The sequence below is a fragment of the Neodiprion pinetum genome, chromosome 2 (genome assembly GCF_021155775.2).
Source record: "Neodiprion pinetum isolate iyNeoPine1 chromosome 2, iyNeoPine1.2, whole genome shotgun sequence".
In the NCBI taxonomy this organism is placed as follows: Eukaryota; Metazoa; Arthropoda; class Insecta; order Hymenoptera; family Diprionidae; genus Neodiprion; species Neodiprion pinetum.
The window spans coordinates 36466971-36494403 of NC_060233.1; the positions used below are offsets into that span (position 1 = coordinate 36466971).

General features: G+C 36.1%; 2 protein-coding genes and 1 long non-coding RNA gene across 7 annotated transcripts; 1 reads left to right on the forward strand and 2 right to left on the reverse strand.

The window, feature by feature from the left end:
- The first annotated feature begins 1030 nt into the window (after window positions 1-1030).
- On the forward strand, window positions 1031-22916 carry Hml (hemolectin). Of its 4 annotated transcripts, none has more exons than XM_046609543.2 (49): window positions 1031-1245; window positions 1384-1452; window positions 2045-2197; window positions 2261-2391; window positions 2536-2695; window positions 4088-4215; window positions 4342-4437; window positions 4583-4962; window positions 5169-5540; window positions 5683-5953; window positions 6057-6344; window positions 6451-6884; window positions 7099-7369; window positions 7506-7733; window positions 7837-8062; window positions 8142-8347; window positions 8511-8876; window positions 8988-9326; window positions 9424-9762; window positions 9864-10198; window positions 10366-10605; window positions 10688-10919; window positions 11009-11290; window positions 11383-11505; window positions 11837-12262; window positions 12386-12806; window positions 12897-13139; window positions 13289-13707; window positions 13803-14243; window positions 14302-14500; window positions 14698-15188; window positions 15298-15508; window positions 15696-16033; window positions 16158-16573; window positions 16684-16982; window positions 17083-17368; window positions 17460-17567; window positions 17678-17929; window positions 18052-18391; window positions 18549-18902; window positions 19057-19170; window positions 19278-19493; window positions 19997-20289; window positions 20450-20728; window positions 20832-21095; window positions 21551-21703; window positions 21814-21928; window positions 22014-22166; window positions 22278-22916. In XM_046609543.2, exons 1-49 carry the CDS (start codon window positions 1136-1138, stop codon window positions 22463-22465), a joined length of 12798 nt encoding a protein of 4265 aa, XP_046465499.1. In that variant the 5' UTR covers window positions 1031-1135; the 3' UTR covers window positions 22466-22916. The 4 variants fall into 4 exon arrangements, with proteins under 4 accessions (XP_046465499.1, XP_046465500.1, XP_046465501.1 ...); XM_046609544.2 differs by having other exon boundaries at window positions 5172-5540; XM_046609545.2 differs by having other exon boundaries at window positions 5274-5540.
- LOC124210988 (uncharacterized) lies at window positions 5944-8442 on the reverse strand. Of its 2 annotated transcripts, none has more exons than XR_006881351.2 (4): window positions 8037-8442; window positions 7238-7357; window positions 6692-7150; window positions 5944-6612 (listed from the first exon to the last, which is right to left on the reverse strand). It is a non-coding gene; the product is annotated as an uncharacterized lncRNA (long non-coding RNA). The 2 variants fall into 2 exon arrangements; XR_011176447.1 differs by having other exon boundaries at window positions 7238-7947.
- A 993-nt stretch (window positions 22917-23909) lies between the features above and the next one.
- Window positions 23910-26777, reverse strand: LOC124210986 (dnaJ homolog subfamily C member 1). Its single transcript, XM_046609547.2, has 7 exons — window positions 26442-26777; window positions 26136-26237; window positions 25782-26000; window positions 25355-25599; window positions 24908-25220; window positions 24592-24810; window positions 23910-24506 (listed from the first exon to the last, which is right to left on the reverse strand). Exons 1-7 carry the CDS (start codon window positions 26586-26588, stop codon window positions 24444-24446), a joined length of 1308 nt encoding a protein of 435 aa, XP_046465503.1. The 5' UTR covers window positions 26589-26777; the 3' UTR covers window positions 23910-24443.
- Window positions 26778-27433: the final 656 nt, after the last annotated feature.

Sequence of the window (27433 nt, forward strand, 5' to 3'; positions counted from 1 at the left end):
GAAATATTTTTGAACCTTGGACATAGGTCGTGTAACTTCACCACAAAATGTTTTTATCTCTACAGAAAGCCCGAATGCTTGATAACTCCTTTCCTTTACAGTTATAAGTTTTCTCATTACTTGGATGTTGATTGGGCTCTACAAAAATTCTGCTATTTTGATCAGGATAAAACTGGTAACTGGAATGAGTGGCTGAAGATACTAACACTGATTGAAATGGGGCAATTAGAACTAAGAATCAATTTTATATAAACTTTTGGGTAGAGCCAATATTATTACAAAAGTGTAGCGTGAAATTAAACTGTATATTACATATGAAAGCAATTCTGACGCCAATTCCAGCCAGAATCTAAAACAGTTGAAAATTTTGGTGAAACATTTTGCAATTTATTGACAAGAAATATACACAAGTGTAATAATGGCTCAGCCATACAGAATGTGTAGTTCTTTTCGGAGTCATCATTGCAGAAAAAGCGAATATTTCACTTGATCAAGCATGACGTGCCATAGAAACAAATATTTAAGCTTTAATAAATTTAAAAATTTATGTAAAATTAGTGTTACTAATTTTTTCGACATGACGAATAAGTCAATGTCTAACAATCAATTAATTTTAATCTTTCATAAAACAGCATTACTCGTATCAAAGATAGTTCGAATGTATAATAACTGTTATTAAACTGTTAGAATACATTACACTGTGTGTAACTTCGATTATTGAGAGTATATTAATATATTAATATCACGCAGAGGCTAGTATATGTACTACTAATTGACTTTTGTTGTCAATTGAGCCTTGCTTCGAATTGCTGATTGTGTATCAAATAATCGAAACATTGTTGATTTATATGGAAAAAATTTAATCGCTGTAGATTTGCATTTTGTAGTAAGTGACCTATTTTTCTAATCTCTCGGAGCCGTCTGTCGCCCTTACCATTTATCAAAGGTCTCTTAGTTTTATCAGCTTACCATTTCCTGTCATGGAAAGGTATAAAAAACCTCCGCAGGATGAATTCCCACACTCTGCTCTTGTTTGTGAGAATGGAGTAGGGCTCGTATGGGTGTTGACTTGTGTTACTTAGAGAAGAGCATATCTTCTGAATGATAAAAATACTTGTGAAAATAACATAATATAATGTTTTCGGTGAGATTATGTCTCATTGTTATTACGTTGTCTATAATAGGCATAGTTTTGGCAGATGAAGACTTAAACCCTGCCAGTGCGGATGTTGCGGATGAAGAACCGTTAGTATGATGTTATTATATCTTTTCTAGTTTGACATTATCTCCGATTGTTAGAATAAACTTGCATATAGAAACTTACGCCAGTTTGATGACACAGTTATTAATTTTTGCACTCTTCCTATTCTGTTTTTGCAACAGTTTAGCAGACAGTGGCTACTCTTCTGGATCCTCCCATTCACACAGTGTACAAGGTCGCCCAAGAGTAAAGTAAGTAGACTTTTCTAAGTTTTTCACCTGTAGCTACTAGTTGTCGCGTTAAAACGTTCGTTACTTTAATATTCGGACCCAATTTTACAACTAGTAGAAATTTATTTTTCTGGTTCTATTTTTTAGCATCAAATCACTGTCAGCAGTTATTTAATTGGGAAATATATTTTAACCGAAAGCGAAAACTCAGCATTGCATATTATTAATACAGTTGCACCTGCTATGACGGGAAAAAGATGAAAAATGTTCCTATAAGTGAACTAAGATTCTATGGAAATTGTATAACTGTTAGATATTCCCTGGTAAGTTTCAGAAGATAAAAGAAAAACTTAGACACTGAACTTGCATAAATTCTGAGACTCTGATATGTACTTCTATTACGACGTGATAAATATTTCTCTTAGAATTGGTTAAAATTCTCTGTAAGTCTTTATGAATGTTTCACATCTGAAAAAATGAACTTATTCTCAAACGAAATTTGAATTATTTTGAGAATACTCACGATGAATTTTGAAAAATTGGCATATGTGCTGTAATAATAATATCAAAGCATAGTAAAAATAACTGATGACCCACTATCTAATACTTTCAGAGGAGGCCGTTCCCGAAAAATATCTCAAAAATCTACTACCTATTTGGGTCGTGAGAAGAGTGGCAGAGTAACAGCTAAGAATGGAGCCAAAGCTGAATGCAGTCCTCTACCTGCCTATCTTATGAATGGATTACTGGAATATTCCCTATACAAGTAAGACATTGATTATAAAACTTGTCACTAAAAATATTGTAACATGTAAATCGTTTATTTTAGTAGCGGGAATTGGGCATCATGTAACCCAGGCTACACGTTTCCAAATGGTAAAAGGCGAGTGTTTATCACCTGCCGAGAAAGTCAATGGATGGCCGACGATATAGAATGGGACAGTATTTCCAGTTGTACACGTAAGCTTGATTTTCTTACATTTGATTCTCAATAATAAGCACAATCCTTCGAAGTATTCCAGCCTTATAGGTTTTTCTGATTGCAATCCATTTTCACATAAATATCATCATTCTTTAAATAAGCTATTATGTTTTCTCTTCCAGCCGAATGTCTACCCAAGTGCCAAAACAATGGTATTTGCGTTGCACCAAATCAATGTGACTGTCCAGATAATTATTCTGGGGCACAATGCCAGTTTAAAGACACACCATGTTATAATCTGCCTCGTCCGCCATTGAATTCTATGATGAAGTGCAGTTCAAAGTAAGTACTTAAAAAAAAGAATAAATAATCATTGTGCTGCGAAGTAGCTCTTAATACTTTGTTGCGTATCTAAAATGACTTTAGGATCCAAACCACAATATAATTTAATAAGCCTTCAATTACCATAATTTCTAAGCGTTAATCACACACAACCACATACTTTGAGATTTAATAGTTCTACCACTGTAAACAAGTTTAAACCACATCCTGAATCAGAGCATTTACACTACTTGCTGCGTCAGTATGTAACCACAGAAAACTTCCTGTCATGAGCAATTCCAACATTCTTAAAAGTATAATAGGGGCCATTCAAGTATTACCTAACGTAGTTTTGAAAACTTTTGCATTCCATCCATAGTGATAACGATTGATAACGTTTGCGTGTTTTGCCCACTACTGTTTTGTAACGTTAACTAACGCTGTTTCAAAAGTTTATCGGAATGTCGGTGCTTTACCTGGAAATAACAGAAATGCCATTTAAAGTCACATCCTAATCAATTTATTCGAACTTTATCAAATATTAATCATTATTAATTATTAATACATATTAACATGTTCCGTAAAACGTGAATTCATCATTTATTGAGTATTACTACATTACATATTGTCGTCTTTCTTAAATGCGTGCAATAAACATTACATTTCTTAAGATTAGTATTGAATAATTCATGCATTATTAACACCCCCTTTTAAAGAAAATTTTTTTTTTATTCTCAAGTAGGTGGCATGTTGGCTTTGAGCACGCACTTCAAATTTCCTATGGTATCTAACGCTTGCCTGGAATACCTACTATTACAGGTTTCTCTAGACGCCAGGTTCGATTCCTGGCTCTGTCGTTGATTTTTCGAAATCACCAAATTTTCGAATTTTACATTCTTTCAACAATATTCTTTTCGTAAAAAAATGATTTGCACATCCGCATATCATTCATTAGACGGCTTTGCTTGTCTTACGTGGCTTCCCATCAAGAAGCAAGAATTTCAGATGTAAACATTTCACCTACACATTACATTCTTACTGGTGCTTGAAGAGACGAAAATTTCTTAACACATACATACCCGGGCACATGAAAACAAAATTCGAAACTCACTGGTGATGAGAGAAATTAACGACAACAGAGTCAGGGCGGCTAGGTGGTCTAGTGGAGTAAGTCTCCGGTAAAGCATCTCTAGACGCCAGATTCGATTCCTGGCTCCGTCGTTGATTTTTCGAAATCACCAAATTTTCGAATTTTACATTCTTTCATTACAGGGTAACATTTGATAATGTTTCTCTGAATGGTCTACCCCTGTTTTAGCCTTAGTTAATACTTGAACCGCCCCATATTTATGTGATACTAGTACAAAATTACCTACTATATGTATTTTGATTCGTTTTGGTATCGTATTTCAGATCGTGTACTATAACATGTGTGCCAAATCATGCATTTCCAGATGGTTCAGGTATCACAAATCTTATTTGTAAAGATGGAAATTGGTTACCAACCAGAACTGATTGGGTCTCCGTACCAGATTGTGAAGGTGAATATTAACGACCTTACTAATTTAGGAGTGGTGCATATGATGTATTAAATTATAAATAATGTTACATTATAGTAAAATTTAGAATGATTTGAACTTTTTATTGAATAATTAATGTTTTTTTAGCTGTTTGTTCTCCACCATGCCAAAATGGTGGTAATTGTCTCAGTCTTAATCAGTGTCAATGCTTGGAACAATTTCGAGGCCCACAGTGTCAATACTGTAAGTTGAAATATTGTATGGTTTTTCTTTTCTCCTTAGTTTCAAATTAATAGTCAAAACCTGTTGAGAATATTGGTCAAAAATTTGAACAACGAAATTGATGTAACTCTGATTCCAACTGTGCTTATAAGAATATCATTTTTAGCTATGGATGCATGCAACATTGGAAAACTGGGTTTCAATGGCGGCTACAATTGTTCTGGCGATGCACTTCATTTTTCTTGTACCTTGAACTGTCCTGATGGAATAGAATTCGAATCTTCACCAGCAGCGGTTTATACTTGTCTTTACAGCGAAGGGATTTATAAACCACAACCGATTCCACAATGCAAATATGCAAACAATATGATAATTATACCCCTCGGTAATTCTCGGAATTCATTCTTCCAAACCAGCAATCAATCTGCATGGTCAACGCAAGATATGTTTGGAGCGATTTCGGGTAGCAAGAATCGAAATGGATCTGAATTCAGGTGGAATGCAGTCGATGAATTAGGCACCTACAACAACGTCGAGTCGAATCAAGTAAGCAATTGATATAATTTAGAAAATTATGTATACAGCATTTCTTTTAGATTCAACTATTTTTTTTTTCAAGAGTATTTTTGTACTTCTCAGTCTCGTACCTAGCTATATTGGCAATTAAGCCTTATTCGTTTGTATTACTTGATATCATTGTAATATTACGAAATCGTAATACGTCATATGAAAATTTGAATCCTTCCTAACAGCAGAACCGAAAAGATCAGTATCACATCATCGAAACAAAAAACACTGGTCAGAATTTAAACAGCGTATTTGGAGAGAATGCAAAAGAAATTGTCATTGTTGAGCAGAAACGCCCTGAACCTGGAGTCTGCTTTACATGGGGAGGAGTGCATTACAAAACTTTTGACGGAAAAATATTCAGCTTTGAAAGTGAATGTACCCATACATTAGTCCGGGACGCACAAAACAATTTATTTGCCATTACAACAACAAATAGTCCTGGATGTAGAAATGGTGAAGCATGCTTCAGAATTGTCAAGATATTTATTTATGGAAAGGAGTATACTCTTTCGCAAAACGAAGAAGGAATACTGGAATTCAGGACCATCAAAAAGGTTGATCTATTTTCCTTTGCACACTATTTCTTTTGTTACTTTAACTATATAGACGGGTTTGCTCCCATTGATCTGAAAAACCAGTACCCTTATTTTACCTCAGGTTTATTTTTAATATTCTTTTTCTATATTATCGTCATAGGCCTTGACTATACCAGCTCAACTGTCAGGTTTGCGTGTAGAAATGTCTGCACAGTTTATGATTGTAACATTGGATTCGATTGGTACTACCGTAAAGTGGGATGGTGCTCTATTGGTTGAGGTGAAAGTGACCGAGAGTCTTTGGAATAACACGGTGGGTTTATGTGGTAACATTGATGGAGATACGAATGATGATTTGACAGCCAAAGATGGAAGTCATCCTAAAAGTATTGCCACTTTAGCCAGCAGTTGGCAATCACAAAACCTTGGTGGTACGTTAATCACTTCAGAAAAAAATTTACATTATGATACAGTCATTTTATTCTTTAAAAACTTTCAGGTATAAATTATTTACAAATAAAATTTTTTTTTCAGAAACTTGTGACGAATACCCCAATATACAACATTCCTGTCGGAACAAAAATGAGTTAAACAACGAAGCTTCAGAATTCTGTTCAAAACTGCTATCTGATCACAGGTTTGAAGTTTGTGCTAGGGTGATTGATTTGAGTATTTTGCAATCCACTTGTAGATGGGATTACTGCGCTTGCAAATATGAAGACAAGAAAAAATGTGCATGTGACACAATGAATGTTTACATCAGACAATGTGCACACAAAAATCTCATTACAATGTTGGGCTGGAGGGACAACAATACTTGTCGTGAGTAATCTGTACTGAAAATATTACAAAACCAACTTCCGTATTATGTCACGTTCTTTCATGAATAATTATATCATTTTCACCAATTTTGATTTCCCTGGAATAGCTATGAAATGCACGGGAGGTCGAATTTATATGTCTTGCGGTCCAAAGACACAGGCATCTTGTGGTGTTGCTACTGAAGTGAAGAATGAACGAGGAATTGCTTGCGAAGAAGGTTGTTTCTGTCCAGAAGGTGCTGTCTTACACCATGGACAGTGTATTTCGCCTGAAGAATGCCCTTGTAAATTACGTGGCAAGGTGTTTCAACCAGGTGGTGTTGTAAAGAAAGGTTGTAATACTTGTACCTGTTCATCTGGAAAATGGATTTGTACCCAGGCGAAATGCAGTGCACGATGCGCAGCCATTGGGGATCCACATTATATAACTTTTGATGGCAAACACTACGACTTCATGGGGAAGTGTACCTATTATTTACTGAAAGGTGACAATTACAGTATCCAAGGAGAAAACGTTGCTTGTCCTGGCGCTCTGTCTGAGGTGAATATAAATTATTTATTGTTGGAAATGGTTTCCTCTCATTATTTCATATTCCAAGCTTCTTACATATATTTTCAGTACATAGTCTTTCATATGTTTGCGATAATATATATGGCCTTCATTTTCAAAATGTAATATTGCACCATCATTTTTTTCATGCTTCTTTTGATAGTACAATCAATATTCGTAATGTGTAATATTTGTAATTTAATAGAATATGGGTTACACGTCATCATTGTCATCTGAGGCTCCATCGTGCACTAAAACTGTAATAATTCAAGTAAAAGATGTTACAATCAAACTAAAACAAAATCGTCAATTGTCGGTTAATGGTGAGGAAGTAACAAACTTACCTGTCACATTGGGAGGAATAAAACTTCGAGTAGCCAGCAGCATTTTTCTGATCGCCGAGCTGTCGAATGGCATAGACGTATGGTGGGATGGAATATCTCGTGTATACGTTAACGCACCACCTGAATTCCATGGTATATTGCTTTACAATATTTACTCATTGAACTTGACAATGCTGTATGATTTATTTAATTGCTGTTATAATTTTTTAATTGTATCAAGGATATTCGTAACAATTTCACGTCTTTATCTTTCGATTGATGCTTTTAGGCAAGACAGAAGGCCTGTGTGGAACATTTACATTGAACCAGAAAGATGATTTTGTCACACCTGATGGTGACATTGAACAGTCTGTAGTTCCTTTTGCTAATAAGTGGAAAACAACGGAGTTGTGTCCAGATACTATTAAAGAGCCAAATCATCCTTGTGATGCAAACCCTCAAAAAAAAATTCAAGCTGAAAAGTACTGCACCAGATTAAAGTCACAGTTATTTTCTGGCACGTATTTTTAGCTTTCATATCCTCTTGAAAATTGATGATCCATTTTCTACATTTTCTTTACTTTCAGGCATTTGAAATAATCCGATATATTATTTTTCAGACTGTCATTGGCACGTTGATCCAGAACCATACTACAAAGACTGTTTGTATGATATGTGTGCTTGTGAAATCGATATTAGCTTATGTCTTTGTCCAATATTAGCAGCATATGCTAAAGAATGTGCACATGAGGGCTTAAGGTTATCATGGCGGCAGGATATTGATCAATGTAAAATTCATTGCCATGCAGGACAAACTTACCAAGTTTGTGGCAACAGTTGTACGAGGTAAAAATTGAAATACTTTCATGAAGAAGTACAAAATTTTGTATGAATTAGTACTCTAGAACTTCAATAAATCTTGCAGGTCCTGCAGTGACATATCATTTAATCCATACTGTAAACAAGATTGCGTTGAAGGTTGCAACTGCCCTGAAGGTCAAACACTCGACGAGAAGAATGAATGCGTACCTATAGGCCAATGTCCATGTCAACACGCAGGTTTAGAGTTTAAAGCTGGTTATCGTGAAGTTCGACCTGGAACAAAGAGCCAGGAGCTGTGCACATGTGCAGGTACTCTTGGAATTTCAAGTCAAATAATATTTTGAATTGTAGTGATAAACGTAATACTGATTTTCTTAAAGCTAGTAGTCTTTCTGATGGCTTTTTATCATATTTATATATCACCATGATAAACTATGCGACGAATTATATGTATCTGATTAAATTGTGGCAGGAGGTATTTGGAGCTGTAATCCTGCTAGTCTGGATGAAATACGTAATTACCCTGCTGCGGCTGATTTAAAATCAATATGTAGTACAGCTGCAAACCAAGAACTCTCAACTTGCATGCCAATTGAGCCAAAAACTTGTCGAAATATGCGTAATCCTGTTTCCGAAAGCCAATCGATTTGTAAACCAGGTTGTATTTGCAAGAAAAATCACGTTTTGGATGTACCAAGTGGTAAATGTGTCAAAGAAACAGAGTGTCCATGTTATCATGGCGGGAATAGTTACAAAGAAGGCTCCTCTATGCAAGAAGAATGTAACACATGCACATGTAACAATGGCAAATGGAAATGTACCGATAGAATATGCGATGGTAATTGATCATACAGCAAACTATTTTTAATGCAGTTATGTTGACTCGAAAAAAGATTAAATAAATGATTACAATTTTCTACACAATTTATTTCATTTCGTTTTCTTACAGGTGTTTGCTCAGCATGGGGAGATTCACATTACACAACATTTGATGGGAAAGCTTACGAGTTTCAGGGTGTTTGCGATTATGTTTTATCTAAAGGAAGTTTGAGTCCAGAAGAGGCTTTTGAGATTTCCACACTAAATGTCCCATGTGGAACAACCGGTGTTACGTGTTCCAAATCAATCAGCTTACTAGTTGGCACTGGAGTAGATCAGGAAACTGTCACTTTAACGAAGGGTAAAGAACTACCAAAAGAAAGTTATAAAAGGATTGCAATTCGACGAGCTGGATTATTTGTATTCCTCGACGTACCTGATTTGGGTTTGGTATTACAGTGGGACGAAGGTAGATAAGTTTAAATAATTTTCAATCTTTAAATTTTCTTTTAATATTGCTCAGAAGTTGACTCAAATTCAATTCTCTACATTTATCTATTTTTTAGGGACAAGAGTTTACCTAAGATTAAACCCGAAATGGAGAAGTCGTACAAAAGGTCTCTGTGGCGATTATAACAACAACGCAGAGGATGATTTTAAAACTCCGTCTGATGGTGTATCCGAGGTATCTGCTACTCTTTTTGGAGATTCATGGAAGAAACAAAGTCATTGTCCAGAATCCATTGAAATCGCAGATACTTGTGCATCTAATCCAGATCGCAGGGTCTGGGCTACTCAGAAATGTAACATACTCAAATCTGCAGTATTCCAAGACTGTCATTCAGAAGTAGAAGTGGAACCCTACTTGGAAAGGTGTATCTTCGACACATGCGGCTGTGATGTAGGTGAGTAATTAAAAAAAAAAACATGTATCTGGATAACAGATTTTCAGAGCTTTTTTTTTACTTGTATTTGTTTAAATACTTTAATTTGTTTGTATTCATAGGTGGGGATTGTGAATGCTTGTGTACAGCGCTGGCTGCGTATGCTCAAGAATGTAATGTGAGAGGTGTACCAGTCAAGTGGCGTACCCAAAAACTTTGTCCGATGCAGTGCGATGAAGATTGTAGTACCTATTCTCCATGTGTCTCAACTTGTCCTCGTGAAACGTGCGATAATATATTTATTCTGGGAGATAATTCACATTTGTGTTCTCTGGATTCATGTGTAGAAGGATGTTTGCCCAAGCCATGCCCGGAAGGAAAAATATATCAAAATTCTAGTTACAGCGAGTGCGTTCCAAAGGCATCTTGCAAACCTGTATGCATGGTCGTCGATGGGGTAATAAATTTTCCACGTTCAAAATTGATGTAGGAATTATAGCCAATTTTAATTTTAGAAGTGCCTGCAATGAATTCTTTTAGTGGCCAGGAATTCAGTACACTTTGTCCAAATTGTATCATGACGAATTTATGCCTGAAAATATTTAAATTTAATTTCTTTCATAGGTAACATATTATGAAGGAGACCAAATAGAGAGTGATGATTGTCACAGTTGTTACTGTAGCCGTTCAAAGAAAACCTGTCAAGGGCAACCTTGTCCAACTACTCCTGAATCTATTCCAACTATTCCCATGGAAGAGAAACATGAGTGTATTTCTGGGTGGACTACTTGGATAAATAGAGATTTGCCTGTTAAAGGAAAGAAAGTGTCTGATGTTGAGCCACTGCCTTCAACTTTAGACCTAGTGAGTTTCTGTTCTGATATCATTTGAGTAAGTAAGGAAAGTATATCGTTATTTTAACTCTTATTTTCATTTTCTGTTTTAGCTTGGTATCAAAGGATCGGCAGTTTGTACAAAAGATCAAATGGTTGACATTAAATGTCGATCCGTACAGAATCATATTACACCAAAAGAAAGTGGACTTGACAATGTAGAGTGTAGTTTGGAACGAGGCCTTTATTGTCAAGCGCTACCTGATCAAAAACCGTGTATAGATTTTGAAATAAGCGTCCTTTGTCAGTGTACTCACACTACTGGAACCACAGAAACTACACCCCGTAAGTTTCAAGAAGTTTCATTCCATCAGATCTAAAACATATTTTGTTTAAGTCGTGTTCGTTCTATAACCATTTTAAAACTATGGCAGAGACAACAACATACGAAAGTACAAATATCACCAAATATTTACCTTGTGACCTGGCAAAGCCTTATCAAGCACATCCAAGGGATTGTCGTGCATTTTTCCAATGTGCACCTGGGTCAGATGGACCTGAGTTGGTTGAAAAATGGTGCGGCCCAGGCACACTCTATAACCCAATAAGTCAAGTTTGTGACTGGCCGTCAGTTGTGATTTTACAGAAACCAGAATGTGCTATTGAGACCACGACAACTATAGTACCACCAACAATGGGTATAAGACCCACTGCAGGTTCAAAATTATTTGTTGTTAATCAACAGGACACTTTTCCATCACTCGATGCAATATTTGTCGTAAAAAAATTACCTGTCGCTGTTTTTTAGCCCAATGTAAGGATGGCGAAGTTTGGAGTGAATGTGCAGTACAATGTAGCCGAGCCTGTCAGTACTACAAATACATGCTAGTGAAGACTGGTGTATGCAATGAAAGTACCGATTGTGTTCCAGGTAACTTCCTGTAATATATTGCGAACTTTTTCACAAGACCAATTGATGGGAAATTTAAGAATAGTTGAACTTGATTTTTGTAACGCATGTTTGGGCAGTCACCTGCTGAAAAGCTCATTTTGTCTCATGTGTCTCTATAGTTGTATTATCAGTTTAGTTAAAAATATAATAGAGTGAAATGCTTTAGTAAAGGTGTCATAGCAATCTCATTCGTAGAACTGCTACCATTAAGCTAATAACATGTGAAAAAAACCTGAGTTTCATATGAGCAGCATTTATGGGCTTCTCAAATTTCTAACTTATTATTGTTTCATAACTTTTCAATTCATAGGATGTGTGCCCGCCGATAGAATAGAATGTGCGTCGCATAGGCTTTACAGAGACTTTCATACTTGTGTTGACATTCGTGACTGTACATGCAAAACACACGATAATAAAGCCATCAAACCAGGATTCCCTGTAAAAGAATCTGAATGTGAATTGTGTCTATGCCTAAGAAACGTTTACACCTGTGACTATTCTGCATGTACAACTAGTCCATCACCAACAACATCAATAACAGTAACAACTACACAGACTGAAGTCTCCATAATTGCGGAAAAAACAGAACGGTGCAAAGAATCTGATTATATTTACTTAATAAATGGAGAAGAAGAGCCCCTGTCAGATCAAGCATTTGAAGCGAGCAGTTATTCCACTCATTTATCTAAAGCACCAAATGCCAGATTGAATAATGAACCGTCAAAAGGTTCCGCAGGTAATACTTCTCCTTTTAGCAGTAAACCATGTGTATATATTTTGTTAAGGGTTCAACGTAAAAATCCTTCTATTTCTATTTTAAATCATGATTACGGTAATTGAATTAACATTTTCTAAATAGGAAGCTGGATACCGGCAAAGATGGATAAGAAACAGTGGATTTCTGTGGACCTAGGCCAACCGAAAACAGTTTATGGTGTAGTTTTGCAAGGCAGTCCATCAACTGATAATTATGTTGAAACGTATAATGTGTATTATTCTCCTGATTCAAATGGTGAACTGTATGAGCCAGTTACTACATTAGGGTCTGAACTACCAAAGACATTCCATGGACCTTGGGATAACAACACCACAAATCGAGCGGTATTTGATGAGCCATTGGTAGCTCAAAAAATTAAAATTGTTCCACAAACCTGGCATAATGGTATTGCAGTGAGGTTTGAAATCATTGGATGTGATAATCTAACTGATGATGCTGCACGAATGATTCTCCTTACTCAAAAACCAAGCACAGTTATAGTTGGACAACCTGTTTCTACCAGGTAATTGTTCACTTTTGCTTCGTCTCACATTTGAGAATATTTTGACAACTGGTCTGTTTTGAACCTATACCTATTGTTCTTCCATTTCAGTACCTCAACTGCAACAACTCATTCAATCCCAGATTACACTTTCATTGTAACCAGTGAGATGCCAATGCTTGAAGAATGTGCTCTAGATAATTACATTTTATTAATGATGAATTCTGAACCAGGTAGCATTACTTTAGATGCAAGCAGTGAGTTACATCCTAAGGTTTCTGTAGAACACGCATTCTTAGATAATGAAATACCTAGTAGTGGTTGGGTACCAGCAACTACGGATAAAGAACAATGGTATGTTATTAAATTATAATGTAAGCCTAACTCTTACAACTTTCTTTTGTATAAGTCCCATTCCATTTTAAATACTAAGGTATAGGAAAACAATTTCTCTTTGGAACTGTCCACTTGCAACCAGTTATTATTTCTAAAATCTGTTGCAGGTTGGGTATAAAGCTTCTGGAACCAGAACCGATTTACGGTGTCATTCTGCAAGGAAGTCCATTAGATAAAAAATTTGTGACAAGTTACAAAGTTTTGTATTCCGAAGATGGTGTAAAGTTTTCATATATTATGGACAAAGATGGGACAGATCAAATATTCATTGGACCTGTTGATGAAAATGAGCCAGTTGCACAAATGTTCGACTACCCAGTTGAGGCAAAGGTTATTAGAATCAATCCACAGACTTGGCATAATGGCATTGTAGCCAAAGTAGAACTCATTGGATGCCAAGCAGGTGAAGAAGCTTGGGGATCATTAATAGGCCGTAACGATACACAGAAATCCGGTATAAGGAAAGGACAGCATGCAGTAGAAATTGCCGACGCGTATCAACGTAGAGTGACAGTTATGAGATCCAGTAAGTATTTGATCTATGCCCTCAACAGAATGTGAATTCTTCGTAACCATCAATCAATACAGAAATAAACCATGTTTCCACACAATTCATTTCAGTCTGTAACGATCCGTTGGGATTGGATGACAGTACGATGTCTGATCAACAAATTGCTGCATCCTCTTCATATGACAGATTGTTACCAAATCTTCGATTATCATCTGATGGCATATGGCGTGCAAAGAAGGATAATCCTCATCAATATGTTGAGTTCGACTTTTACGAACCACGCAATTTAACTGGAGTAGAAACTAAAGGCTACAATAATATTTGGACCATTACCTACAAGATATTATATAGTCACGACGGGCGGCAGTGGAACCCTGTAACTACTACTGATGGCACTGAGAAAAGATTCTTGGCCAATTTTGATGATAAAACGACACGAATCAATTATTTTGAACGTCCAATTCAGGCGAGATATTTGAGAATTCAACCAATCACTTGGCACGAGCATGTTGGACTAAAGGCTGAGATTCGTGGATGCTATTTGCCATACCGTAAGTAAATTACCTGTGAAATTAAAACATTTCACTTTATTTGCTCATTTGATTTCAGCTGTTACTACAATATCCTCTAGCACAGTAGCAGTTCCACATCGCGGAGATATCGAACATCCTATATTCCAATCATATTGTAATGTTTGCGACGGAATCTCTGAACCATTACAGGAAAACTGCAACTGCGATTTCGGTTGGTGGGATGGTGAATCCTGTGTAATGAAACAGGAATGTCCTTGCGTCGTTGGACACATAACGTGAGTAATCAAGTGAAATGAAACTGCATTCTACTGATCATTAATTTCTATGTGCCCTAGGCTAAAAACTTTTCCTAAATTATTATCCTAAACTAAAGTCTTCTGTGATTACTTATTTTAGAGATATCGAAATTTCAAGTCTGAAATCAATCTAATATTCGTCATTTGATACTCATTTTATATTATCGGAATTACAGGTATGCAGTAGGAGCCATTTATGATACGGAAGATTGCCAACAATGTACTTGTACACCTGGTGGTGTATCAGCCTGTCATAGAAAAGAATGTGAACCCTGCAAGACATTTGGCTTACAACCAGTCTTGACTGAATTATGTTCATGCATTTGCAAACCATGTCAAGATGGAACTAGGCTATGTCCAACCAGCGACATTTGTATAAATGAAACATCTTGGTGTGATGGTATCGAGGATTGTCCAGACGATGAAACGAACTGTACCACAGCTACATCGATTATAAAATCCACAACACCATTGGAACCTCAATACTACAAATCTACAACACCTGTCTATCAAAATCAAGAATCTACAACAGTAGAAACTGAAATACTCGAACATGGGACACCGGTAACTACAAGCGTTATTTGGTCTGAAACACCAGAACCTCTAACATCAACATTATCTGTGGCAATTACTACAGAAAAAATTATGAATTCGAGCTACGCAGAAGGTTAGTCATCAAGTGTGTCAATTTTCATTAATGCATGTAATATGACTTGCCCGTTTCTAAAAATCCATGTCTTCATTTCAAATTATTTAATATTTTTTCTCTGTCACAGTTGCTCGAGATCATTGCCTGAAACCGACTTGTCCTCCGGGTTATAAAGTAGTTTTGAAACAGAGAAGATATTCAGAAACATATAGCATGTTAAAAGCAGCTCTAAACCGTGGTATTAAAGGAGGTACCAAAGGTGGCATTAAAGGAGGGGTCAAAAGCCGCGTTAAAGGCAGTCCGTATAATGGTGGTTCATCTGTTACAGACGAGTTCAAGTAAAACTTTTTGATGTGCTTATAAATTATACACATGTTGAGTTAGGATGGTTGAAGATAAATAACTATCCATTGTCAAGTTCTGTGACGTTTAAATGAAAATTTTATACCCCTGGGAAACATTGAAAAAATGTCATAGATTTCCGGCGTTCAAGTGATAAAATTAAATTGATAATATTTCTGACAGATTACTTGACACACTGGCTCCAACGGAAATCGAATGTCCCCAGTTTTCATGCATATCAGCAAAGCCTCCACCTCCACTGTGGGGTGTAAAAGAACCAGTGGTAACATCATGTCCTAAAGAGCAATGTCCACCAAACTACAGATTGATATTTGAAAAAATGAGCTTTGCTCGGCCAGAAGCCTGCCCTAGATACCTCTGTAAACCTCCCCCTCCCAATGAAGCTGTGTGTAAGGTTACTGGAAGAACATTTAACACCTTTGACAACTTAGAATACAAATATGATATCTGTAATCATATTTTGGCAAGAGATTTGCATCAAAATAATTGGTATATTACATGTAAGTTTACTGGAAGCTGCACCTAACTTTATAGACTTTATTGAATACAACAACGACATGTATTGAAATTACTGTTGCGGTTACTTACACTTGATATTCACAAGATTTATATTTTTTTTTTCAGTGGTAAGACAGTGTAATGAAATCGGTATGTTTTGTGAAAAGGTCCTTACCATCACATTTGACAATCACGTGATATTCTTATATCCTGACATGCATATTGACTTTGATGACTACACATTTTTACCACATCAAGTGAACCGCCTCTCAGATAAGAACAAGGCATTCAAAATAACGCGAGTCGGTGATGCCCTGCACTTTGTGTCATATCGTTATGGATTTTGGATAATCTGGGATATAAACTCAAACACTAAAGTTGGTGTGACAACTAAATTATCAGGTCATGTCGATGGGCTCTGTGGATATTTCGACGGCCACATTAGTAATGACAAACGACTACCAAATGGTCAACAAGCCAGAAAGACAGTAGATTTTGGTAATAGCTGGGCTGTAGATGATACCCCCGAATGTGAACCACAGGTGATTATTATTTAAGAGTGTATTCCCATGCTAATTATACAGAGCTTATTTCAATAATATAATTGCGACTCTTTATTGAAATCATTCGATTTTGTGTATGTATTTCACAGGTTTGCCCACAACATGTTCAACAAAAAGCTTGGGACATGTGCAACACCGTCAAACAGCGATCGTTTTCAATATGCTCAAGTGTTGTGAATTTGGACAAGTTCATATCTCGTTGCTTGGAAACTATGTGTAGTTGCTTGCGCGGAAATTTGTCAGACGCCGATTGCCGATGCCGTGAATTAACTGCATTTGTATCAGAGTGCCAAGCTGCAGACCCAAATATTGACTTATCCTCTTGGCGTGCAGTGCATGATTGTCCAGTGTTTTGTCCAGCACCGTTTGTTCATAAAGACTGCTTCAAGTAATCTTTTAAAAAATTTAATACGTTCCTCAAAAATATCTTGAATAGTCACGTATGACAAACACTTTATTTACTGGATAACATATTTTTCTTTTCACAGGTATAAATGCGAATCGACATGTAATAATCTACAAGAAACTGATCCTTGCCCTGTCATGCCAGGTATTTGTTTCTCTGGTTGCTTCTGTCCAGACGGAACGGTTCGTAGAGGGGATGAGTGTATCTTGCCCACTGAATGTAGAGACTGTCTTTGTGATGGATTTGGCAATTCAAAATTCGTCAGTTTTGATAGGAAAAACTTCACCTTCAATGGCAACTGCACCTACATCTTATCCAGAGATATAGCCAAGGATATAAAAAGTGGAAAAGGCGAACATACTTATCAAGTACAACATACAACATTTTTCACATTTTGAAGACTATGAGATATATAAATTGTTCTCTTACTACTTACGTATTTTTTAAAATCCTTTTTAGATTCTAGTAACTAATACAGCATGCCCTGAAGGGGTGTGTACTAAAGCAATTATAGTTCTCTACAAAAATCACTCCATACAAGTAAAACGAGGACAGCAATTGAAAGAGGTATTTAAAGTTAGCATTAAATTCAACTCCAACAAACGACGTACAACACACAACATATTACTTAAATCTTAACATAAACTTGATAACTGAATTTATTTGCTCTATTTTAGGTAGTAGTCTTTGTTGATGGGCAGTTGATAGATAGGTTCCCATATAAGACTGAATGGGTAATGCTTGAAGGAACATCAGGGAGAGATGTTTCACTTCTCATTCCTGCAATTCAATTAGAAGTAGCCAGTTATCAACATAATTTTGCATTCACGGTAAGAGTACCATCTCATACTTTTGCCGGAGCTATGGAAGGCCTTTGTGGAGATTGTAATGCAGATTCTTCTGACGACATGAGAAAAATGGATGGCGAGGTACGTTTTAAAATATTGCAATTCAAGTAGTCGGTAATAAATGTGACAGATATAAGAATCTGATAGGTGAAACTTTTTTGACAATACAGTTTATGTAATGGTATTGTAACATTTTCTTCTAGCTTGTCAATGATGCAAATGATTTTGGCAATAGTTGGCTTGCAACAAACGTCCCAACTGAACTAGACATTAACAATGATAAATGCGCTTCTGAACCAGAAAAAGAATGTCTGATCCCATTACCCAGTGTAAATCCATGCAACAGGCTCTTAGATCAAAAACTATTTGGTCAATGTCATGAATTAGTCGATCCAGAACCATATTTGGCTACATGTCAGCAGGGCTTGTGTGACGGCATTGATATTTGTAATGATTTGGAAGCGTATGCAAGAAGTTGCTTACGAGCTGGATTATGTCTGAATTGGAGGACTGATGATGTCTGTCCTTACAAATGCTCTTCACGTTAGTATACTTTTAAATTGTTTTATGAATCCAACAATTCAAGATTCTTCATGAATTAATTCTCGAATCTTAATCTTTCTCATTTAAAGTGAGTGATTAATAAGAAATGTTTAACTCTGCTTTTATGAGTAGTATCAGTTATTTTTGCATTTTATAGCTTTTACATATCAGTCGTGTGGTCCAAGTTGCCAAGAAACGTGCAATGATGTTGAAGCAGTTCAGAAAGTGAAGTGTCCCTCAGGCCCAATTGAAGGTTGTTTCTGCCCAGAAGATCATATTCTTATGAATGGAACGTGCATTTCGAAAAACAAATGTTTGGTTTGCGATAGAGATGGACATATAGAGGGTGAAATCTGGCATCCCGATAAATGTACAACATGTCATTGTGAGAAGAAGATAATTACTTGTTCAAAGACGGAGTGTCCTGCTTTGGGAAATATTTGTTCTGCAGGCCACACTCCGATTGAAATCTCTGAATCTGAGAATGAATGCTGTCGTAAATATCTTTGTAGTGAGTATCATTTGTAAATACAATAGGCAATATAAATTTTATGCAAATAATACCACTTCAAAGCATGTTACATGGTTCTAGTAATATATGGACGTTTTTTTAATTTTATATGCATTTTACACCTATTCAATATCTTGATGAATGTTTAATGTAGCTCCAGTTACCACTACGACTCCAACTTGTGTGGATCAGCAAAAACCGTCATGTGGGTATGGACAAGCTCCAAAATCGATTACAGGATCAGACGGATGTTTGAAATTTGTTTGTGGTGAGTATATTATCTCTGGGTATGAATAATGAGTATATTATATTTGGTCCTGTACCATACGAAATCGTTCAAAATTTGTTAATTAACAAACTTGTATTTATTTCTAGAATGTATTCCGCCAGAAGAATGTGAATTGTTAACATCAGAAGAACGAGTTATTGAACCTGGAATGGTTGAAGTAGAGTCAAACACATCTGATTGTTGTCCACGGCCAATTCTCGTTTGTAAAACTGAAACATGTCCGTTGCCTACAAAATGTCCAGCATTTCATAATGCTAAATCTGTTGAAGAAACAGGAAGGTGTTGCCCTAAGTATGAATGTAGTGAGTATTGACGTCCACATTACATACGAAATATTTGAAAACAATTTTACGTTAACTGTACTGTATTTTACTTTATCTTGCCCAAATAACAAAATGGTTGACATTTCATGCAAATTCGTTAATTTTACTTTCATATATGTGGTTCGTTTTGCAATCATAAGATGATCGCAGTAACGAAACACAAATGTGCTGCAATTATGCAGCAAGTTATGCAATTGGAGTAGTGTGTAGAAAGACTAGCGCTTAATATACCGCTAATTTCTGTGTTTCTTCTGCACAATAATCTTAGTCGAAGTGTGATATCATATATTGTAATTTACTTGTTGCTTATTTGTGCTCCGTTTATGAAAATCAGATCATTATTGGTAATGTAATAGTGATTTTCACACAATCTTTGTTGATCAAAATACTCCAAGTCGTGAGGTTACGTCAATTATAATTGGGTTACTTAATAAGAATTCTATCATATTTCTGATCACTTTCACCTTATTTTCATTTGGTAGAACTTCAAGAGGATATTTGTTTATACACTCCTAAATTTTATGGCAATGCTGATACTGTTCAAATTGTATCACCAAAACGTCTTGGGGAAAAATGGCAAGATGGTCCATGTACAACATGTACATGTGAAAAAGAAGCTGATGAAAACAAGTCAAAATGTGTTACAACTGAATGCACATCTATTGACATACATCCAGATGTAAACGACTTTGTGCTCGAAGTAGTGCAACCCGAGAACCAATGTTGTCCAAATTTCAAACGTATAGCATGCAAAGACCAGAATAATACATATTCCGTAAGTAATATTTTAGTTAATAGGATTCTCTGTCCTAAATTCAAAACTAACTGAATGGAATAGAATGTTGTATTAAATTCCGTAGCATTGATATAAATAATAAGTAAATTAAAATCCATTCAATATTCAGTATGAATTTCGTATTTCTACAAATGCATAGATTGGCGATGTATGGCGGCCTAACTCAGCAGATGCTTGTGCAACGATCGAATGCATTAACAATACGAATGGAGTTCAAAAGCAACTCAAACTTAACAAATGCGATACTGATTGTGAAAAAGGCTACGAATATAGAGAACAAGAAAATAAGGGTGTGAAGTGTTGTGGACAATGCGTTCCTGTTGCTTGTGTGGTTAATGGAGAAGTTAAGAATATTGGAGAAAAGTGGCAGTCTGATGATCATTGTACAAACTATTCTTGCCTGGCAATCGATGGTTCAGTAAGTCAATGATTCGAACTTTTTTCCCTTCACCAGTTCTTATATATTCGATATTACTCCAATTTTTTGCACATATATTGATTGGGTTTCTCCTAATTTGTAGCTTCAGGTTGAAGGTTTCACAGAAACATGTAAACAAATTGATGCGTCCGAATTACAAGAATTTGAAATAGAGATTCGTCCAGTCAGTGGCAAGTGTTGCTCAGAATTTATCAAAACAGGTTGCCGTTACAATGGCACAGTACACAAGCCAGGAGAAAAATGGATATCATCAAATGATGTCTGCCTGACTGAGATGTGTATTTCAACTGTGGAAGGAATTGTTAAAAAACGAGAAAGAACAACTTGCAACAAACAGTGTACTCTGGTAAGTAATTCACAGCACTTTACCGTATTCTTCAGTACTGTGACATGTAAACATACAGATTTGCAAGTTACAACAAAAACTGCAAGATGTTCACAATAATAAAGTTCAGTGGTCACTTCCGAGTTTCCTGAGACCTGATTAAGCAAAGAACGTTCCCCATTAAATGCACCTTTCCAGCATTTCTCTTCCCTGAGAGTAGGTGTCAATAGTCTGGTACAAAACAGTAATTTGAAACCTTGTTTGTCCACGTAGTAGGGGAATTCCTCTGTTCTTTTACTTTTACTTATGTGAGTCCCTATGACGCATGAGGTATAGGGCTCGGGCTGCCTCATTACGTAGTAAGCAATATGCATATAGTATCAAAAGTTTTCATAAGACACTGAAAAGTCCATGAGAAAGTTGGCCCCAAAAGAAAACCCCTGTACAGGTTTCCATGATATTTTTCATTTTTTCAGGGCTGGGAATACCGAGAACCACAGCATGACGAATGCTGTGGAGAGTGTAAGCAAGCTTACTGCATTGTTGGGGAAACCTTGTATAAACCTAATACAATTTGGAGTTCCAGTGACAATTGTACAATATTTGAGTGCAGACATGAAAGCGATCAGGTACGATATAGCATGAATTCATACCAATCGCTGTTCTACACCTATCAGAACGTCTGTTGATTTTCGAATACGTGTAATACATGTGTGAAGTAATATATACGTTGTTTCAGTTTGTAATAAGCAGTTCCTCGGAGACTTGTCCTGATGTAGCAGATTGTGCACCAGAATCAGTTTATAATGATGGTTGCTGCAACCGTTGTAATATAACAGCACTCAATAAAAAGCGTAAGTTTGCTCATTTTGTAACTTGGTGTTCTTATTCGTTCATGGATGACAATATATAAACTTTTATTTTTCAATTTTTCTACAGAAGATTGCGTTGCTGCAAATATTTCATTGAGTGATACTGCTGGAATTCTGAAGTTGCGTCGAGGTAAGCATGGGCTTTGCCAAAATATCGGTCCGATTGAAGGTCTCACCGAATGCCGTGGCAACTGTGATTCGTCAACGTTTTTCAATACCTGTAAGTTATTCACTATACTTAGTTTGGTCTGTAAAATCTAAGCGTGTAATTACTTATGTATAAGTTAAAATAATAGCATAGTATATGCTAAATGATTTCTGATGTTTTCAGTAACCTTGCAACAAGAAAGCAACTGCCATTGCTGTTCGCCGAAAGAATACAAAGGACTAATCGTTGAACTCTTTTGTGAAGATGGAAAAACTGTAACGACGCAATTAGCCATACCTAAATCATGTACATGTGAATCCTGTGCATCTGCCAAGCAGTCAGTAAAAGGACGAAAGACTTCGAAGGCATAATGTTTTAATCAGCCGGAGAACGGATTTGAAATTTTTTTTGTAAATTTAGGAAAACTTTGTTTGTTTCAAGATGGACGAATAATGGTCAAAAAACCCATTAAGATGTAACGTAAAAAAGCTTCGTGTACCAAAGAAGCATAAGAATTAGTGTAAGTATTGATTTTAAAATGAATTATTTTAAATTAATAACTAAAGTACAAATAACGTCAATCTCTTAGCATTTTTAAGTCTTAGCAGTGTAAGGATTATGAATATTGTAACAAACAGGATTGAAAATTAAGCTCAAGTCATTATTTTGAGCTGGAATAGTTTTAATCACCTTGTAACCACATGCGATTCACTTTAAAGAGCATGCGACGGGCCCAATGTTTTGTTAACAAGAGTTATGAGACATGAAACATGAGATATGACACAGTAATAATGGTAATAATAAAAACAAGGAACTTAACAATATGGATAAACCCCTTTGAAGTGTTAACCAAATTTGGCCGATTTTGAATGATGCTGAGATTCTAATTCTTTGGTGTACTGTACCGACGTAATTTTGCGTAGAGAAATCGATTGGACGCAGTCCGAATACGCTGCGAGCAAGTGATCGAAAGTAAGAAGCAAAATACCAAAAATTTCTTTCGTGACTTTGCTGCAGTTGGTCTTACACTCTTTTTGACGTGTACTCTGGTGTCTGAGGGTACAATGAGCTTGCAGAGCGTTATTCGAATCAATTGGCAGACAAAAAAGTTCTTGCCTAAAAAAAAAATAAGGCCAACCCCTTTGTATTTCAGCTGAAAATCTATCAAAAAACATCCGAAACTTGGCCCATTCCCAAAAACGCTGGAATCAACTCAGCAAGACGCTATTCAGGCGCATTTTCGCGACAGAAAACGATAGGGCATAGGCTTACAATGTTTTTATTTTTGAATCAGCCCGTCTCAGTTAAAGAGCTTTTCACAGCTGTTTTCTGTTAAGCACAATCGTACAGTGCTAGTTTGTTTGAATATAGCAGTCATAAATCAGCTATGTTCTTGATTTTGATTTACGTTGCCTCCATCAACTGTTCATGTTTATTTTACAGTTCAAACTAATTTTTTTTTATGAACGCTCGTAATGCTCACATAAAACTTGGGTGCCAAAATTTGTGGAAAAAAATCCTGATATACTTTCAATACTTACATTCCATGCTAAGAAATTGCAATTCACAGCCCGTGGTTGTCTCTCCAGAATGATTATCTTAGCAACTGCAGCTTTTCAACCCGAAGTAGGACTGGGTGGAAACTTTACTTACACATCTCTTGGGTAGAAACAGTATCCTGCGCAAATTTTATGTAAATTGATTCGGCGGTTTGACTTATATACAAAAAATTGGGGGTCCTGAAAGTCCTCGAAAACCACTTCTCAGGTGCTAATACGTATTTCATATATAGTTTAGAAATTTTTTCTCGTTCCAAAGTTTTTAGCGATGGCAAATTTACGAGACACTTTGTTTGCAATGATCGTCCATAAAAAGCATGTGTAGAGCCCAGTATTGCAGTAACAAAAGTAGACAAAGTGACATGGAAATATAGATAAGTCTCACAAGATTCAATGATGAACAAGTGATAATTCAAACTAGTGTCTCGCTTCGTAGAATCCTTTCTGTATTTTCACAGTAAGAAACAACCACAGAGGCAATTATGTGAAAATAGATTTGAGCCCATGTATTTAGTTCGATTGTGATCAAACAAGTCGTAATATTAGTTACAAAAACTATTTTTCCAGCTTGATAATAAAAATAGATGAAGTAGATTGATTCTAAGGATATACACATGCATGTAATTCACAAACATACATAAATATCTATTTACAATACTGTACATGCACGTTTTTCCACATCTGTTCGCATCACTCGATGTATTAAATAATAGTGGCATTTTTATTGAATAAATAAATTCCTGAAAGGTATGAAAAACTAAACAATTCTCAACACATATCTTCCACTTCACTATTGCTGTTGTTTTTTCTTGATGAGCTCTACTAACTGCCGATAGCGTATCTGACACTCTTCCTACACAACAAAGAATAAAATATATGTATTGACCATAATTATATGCCATGAATATTACTGGATAGTAAAAAATATTCAGAAATACCTTAGATTTTCCGTCGACACAAGTTGCGATCTTCTCCCAACGATCCTGTGACATGCCCTTGGGATATTTACTTAATGCAGCTTCAAGTGCTCTTTGTTGTTCCTGACTCCATTCACCAACTGAATCTGTTACTTCTGCACGAGTTTTGATCTTCTTTGGCAATTCTTCTAAAGGAGTTTCTTCAACAACTTGATTTGGTTTCAACCCCTCATCTTTGACCTTTTAGAATCATAAATCATATCTCACTTTTACAACGATCTTAACAAAAACCAAACTTATGTCCACAAAACTGAGAAAGTTATTAAACTATAATTACTTTTTTGGCCATGTGTGTGACTTCAGTAACAGTTCTGTTCATGGCATCTGCGATCTTCTCCCATCGATCTGAAGTACCGCCAGGATATTTTTTAACAAGTTTAATTAATTCTGATATATCGTCATCAGTCCAAAGGCCTCCTCCAGTCGGTTTTGGCTTTTCAATCACATGGGTTTTCTGATAATTCTCTTGTTTATAATTATGAACTTCACTAAAATTACTTCCACTACGTTCTTGTAGAGTAAAACCAGCTCTGCGTCGTCTTGGACCCCGTGGTATGGGCTCAGGCTCGGGTTCTTCATTCATTTGAGCCCTGAGGATATGAAAAGCAATATTTGGACACATAGCCAATAATCTTTGTTCACCTCCACACAGAGAATCATACAAGAGATTAGTATGAGTTGTAGACAATGATCGTTACTTCAAGAATTATGAATCTCCACTCACAAAGCCATTTCTTCTTCTTCCTTCTTTCTACGTCTTCTTTCCGCTAGTACTTCCTTGATAGCTCGGATGCCTGATGGAATGCCAACAATGGAAAAGAATGTCCACCGAGGTAGTTGAAAAGGCAAAGTATTCCATACGCTTGGTGTTGGAATTTTCTCCAAGATGTCAGCCAAATCTGGTACATCCATCCTACCTTTACGATTTTTCTTCTGCATTTTCTGCAGCTTGCTCCCTAATACTTGTTCCTGTGAAAGGTGTATTACTGTTAGCAAGGTAACAAAGTATAGCATAATAAATCAATTGAATTGTGTAATAATAGAAAGTGATTATAAGACTGGTGCAGTATATATGTTTGAAGTTGCAAAAAAGCATCTCTATTTCATTACTCAGCAGCATTATTACTCTTGCATAGTCATCTGGTACTTACATAAGTATATCTTTTTTCAAAATACGCCGCCCATCCAACAATATACTGGCCAATTGTAATAACTATAAATAATATAATGCTCATTTCTAATAGTCCCATTTTTCGTACATGACGATAGTAGTATACAGCCGATCGCCAGTTAGGCAGTCCATTAACAAGAACATTATTATATCGTTCCCGTTTTCCAGGGTCCCTCAGGACATCATACACTGCGACTAGCTGTGAGTTAGAAGAATGAAAATAACAGCAATTATTGTGGTCAACACAGAGCAGAGTTTAAATACAATAAACGGTGCACGACTTTCGAAGAACAATAATATCTAAGAATCAGTTAACATCTTCAGAAATACTTACATGCCTAAATTTTTCGTCAGCATCTGGAGCGCTGTTTTTGTCTGGATGCAGCTGAAGTGATAACCGCCTAAAAGCTTTCTTAATATCTGTAGAATTGGCATCCTTGAAACGAATATGATGATTAGTAATGACACGAAACTAAAGGAAAACCATGTTGGAGAGTAAAAAAAATTGGTGAATCATTTGAAAACACCGATTTGTGTAGGGAAAATTTGATACACTTCTTAGATGTGATGCAAACCACAGATTGGTATTAGATTCAATAAATGAAAATTATAATGATTATTAACGGGATGTTCTAGTTACCTGGGGAACACCTAAGAGAGCATAGAAGTTCTGATTAACTTCTTCGACGACGTCGAAAACTTCCAGTTCATCGTTGTCCCATGCTAATGAGAATCTGCATATGTCCAAAAATTGCAAGACACCGAAAATCACTAGCGACACCCTCATTTTTAAATTTTAAATATGTACATAACACATGTAGATTACTATCAAATCATTTACTACTCTTTTTGCCGGGCTATTTCGGAAACTGCAACATTTTCTGAATAAAACGAGGAAAATTTTGGTATAGGTTAACAATGCATATGCCACATCCCTGTCTGCTGCTGATGCTGCCACTGACTAGTGCTGACTATTCATTGGCGTGAGTTGAAAGTCGGAACCAAAGAGGATGGAGTTTTTGCGGTTGACGTGCTACAACACCCAAACACCTGATTACAGGCAACCCATCGTGCACTAAACGCTTGATGTTGAAACTTCTCTGGAGCGCCTTGGGTTGGTCAATGATGTAGCTTTCGGTTTTCCACAAAATCATATAAGTTGGAAGAGTATTACAATCAGCTTCAAATTACTTCTAAGAAAAATTATGAAAGGTGAATCCACGAACGATTATAGTTACGTGCTAAATTACTTCTTCTGTATTCAGAATCAATAACATCGGTTCAGATCATACATTTAAAAGTTACAGCTAAAACTTATTGGTCTTTTAATTTTTGCAAGATAATTTTGAGACTGAAAAAACTCGGCTAAATTTGAGTATTTTATAAGCTGGTCTTAATTTATATCAGCTATACAATATAGCCAGAGATGCTGTAGAGCTATAAAAACCGGCCAAGAATAAAATGAGCAAATCGGAATCACAGCATTTCGATCGTGCTGCTATGTCGAATCGGTCTTGCGATTTTCCGTTTGCGAATATAGGTTTGTCACGAATTATTTTTATGAACGAACATAATTTTTCATTGACAACGAAACACAACAATATTTATGGAATTGCAAAAAACAATTGTACA

Bases quoted from the DNA above. Each gene is read 5' to 3' on its own strand.
- LOC124210986 (XM_046609547.2), bottom strand. From the start codon at position 26,588: ATGAGGGTGTCGCTAGTGATTTTCGGTGTCTTGCAATTTTTGGACATA. The intron at 26,001-26,135 runs GTAAGTATTTCT...TCTAACTCACAG, and splicing joins CTGACGAAAAATTTAGGCAT to CTAGTCGCAGTGTATGATGT. The intron at 25,600-25,781 runs GTAAGTACCAGA...CACCTTTCACAG, and splicing joins TTGAAAAAAGATATACTTAT to GAACAAGTATTAGGGAGCAA.
- Hml (XM_046609543.2), top strand. From the start codon at position 1,136: ATGTTTTCGGTGAGATTATGTCTCATTGTTATTACGTTGTCTATAATA. The intron at 4,216-4,341 runs GTGAATATTAAC...ATGTTTTTTTAG, and splicing joins CTCCGTACCAGATTGTGAAG to CTGTTTGTTCTCCACCATGC. The intron at 9,327-9,423 runs GTAGATAAGTTT...TCTATTTTTTAG, and splicing joins GGTATTACAGTGGGACGAAG to GGACAAGAGTTTACCTAAGA.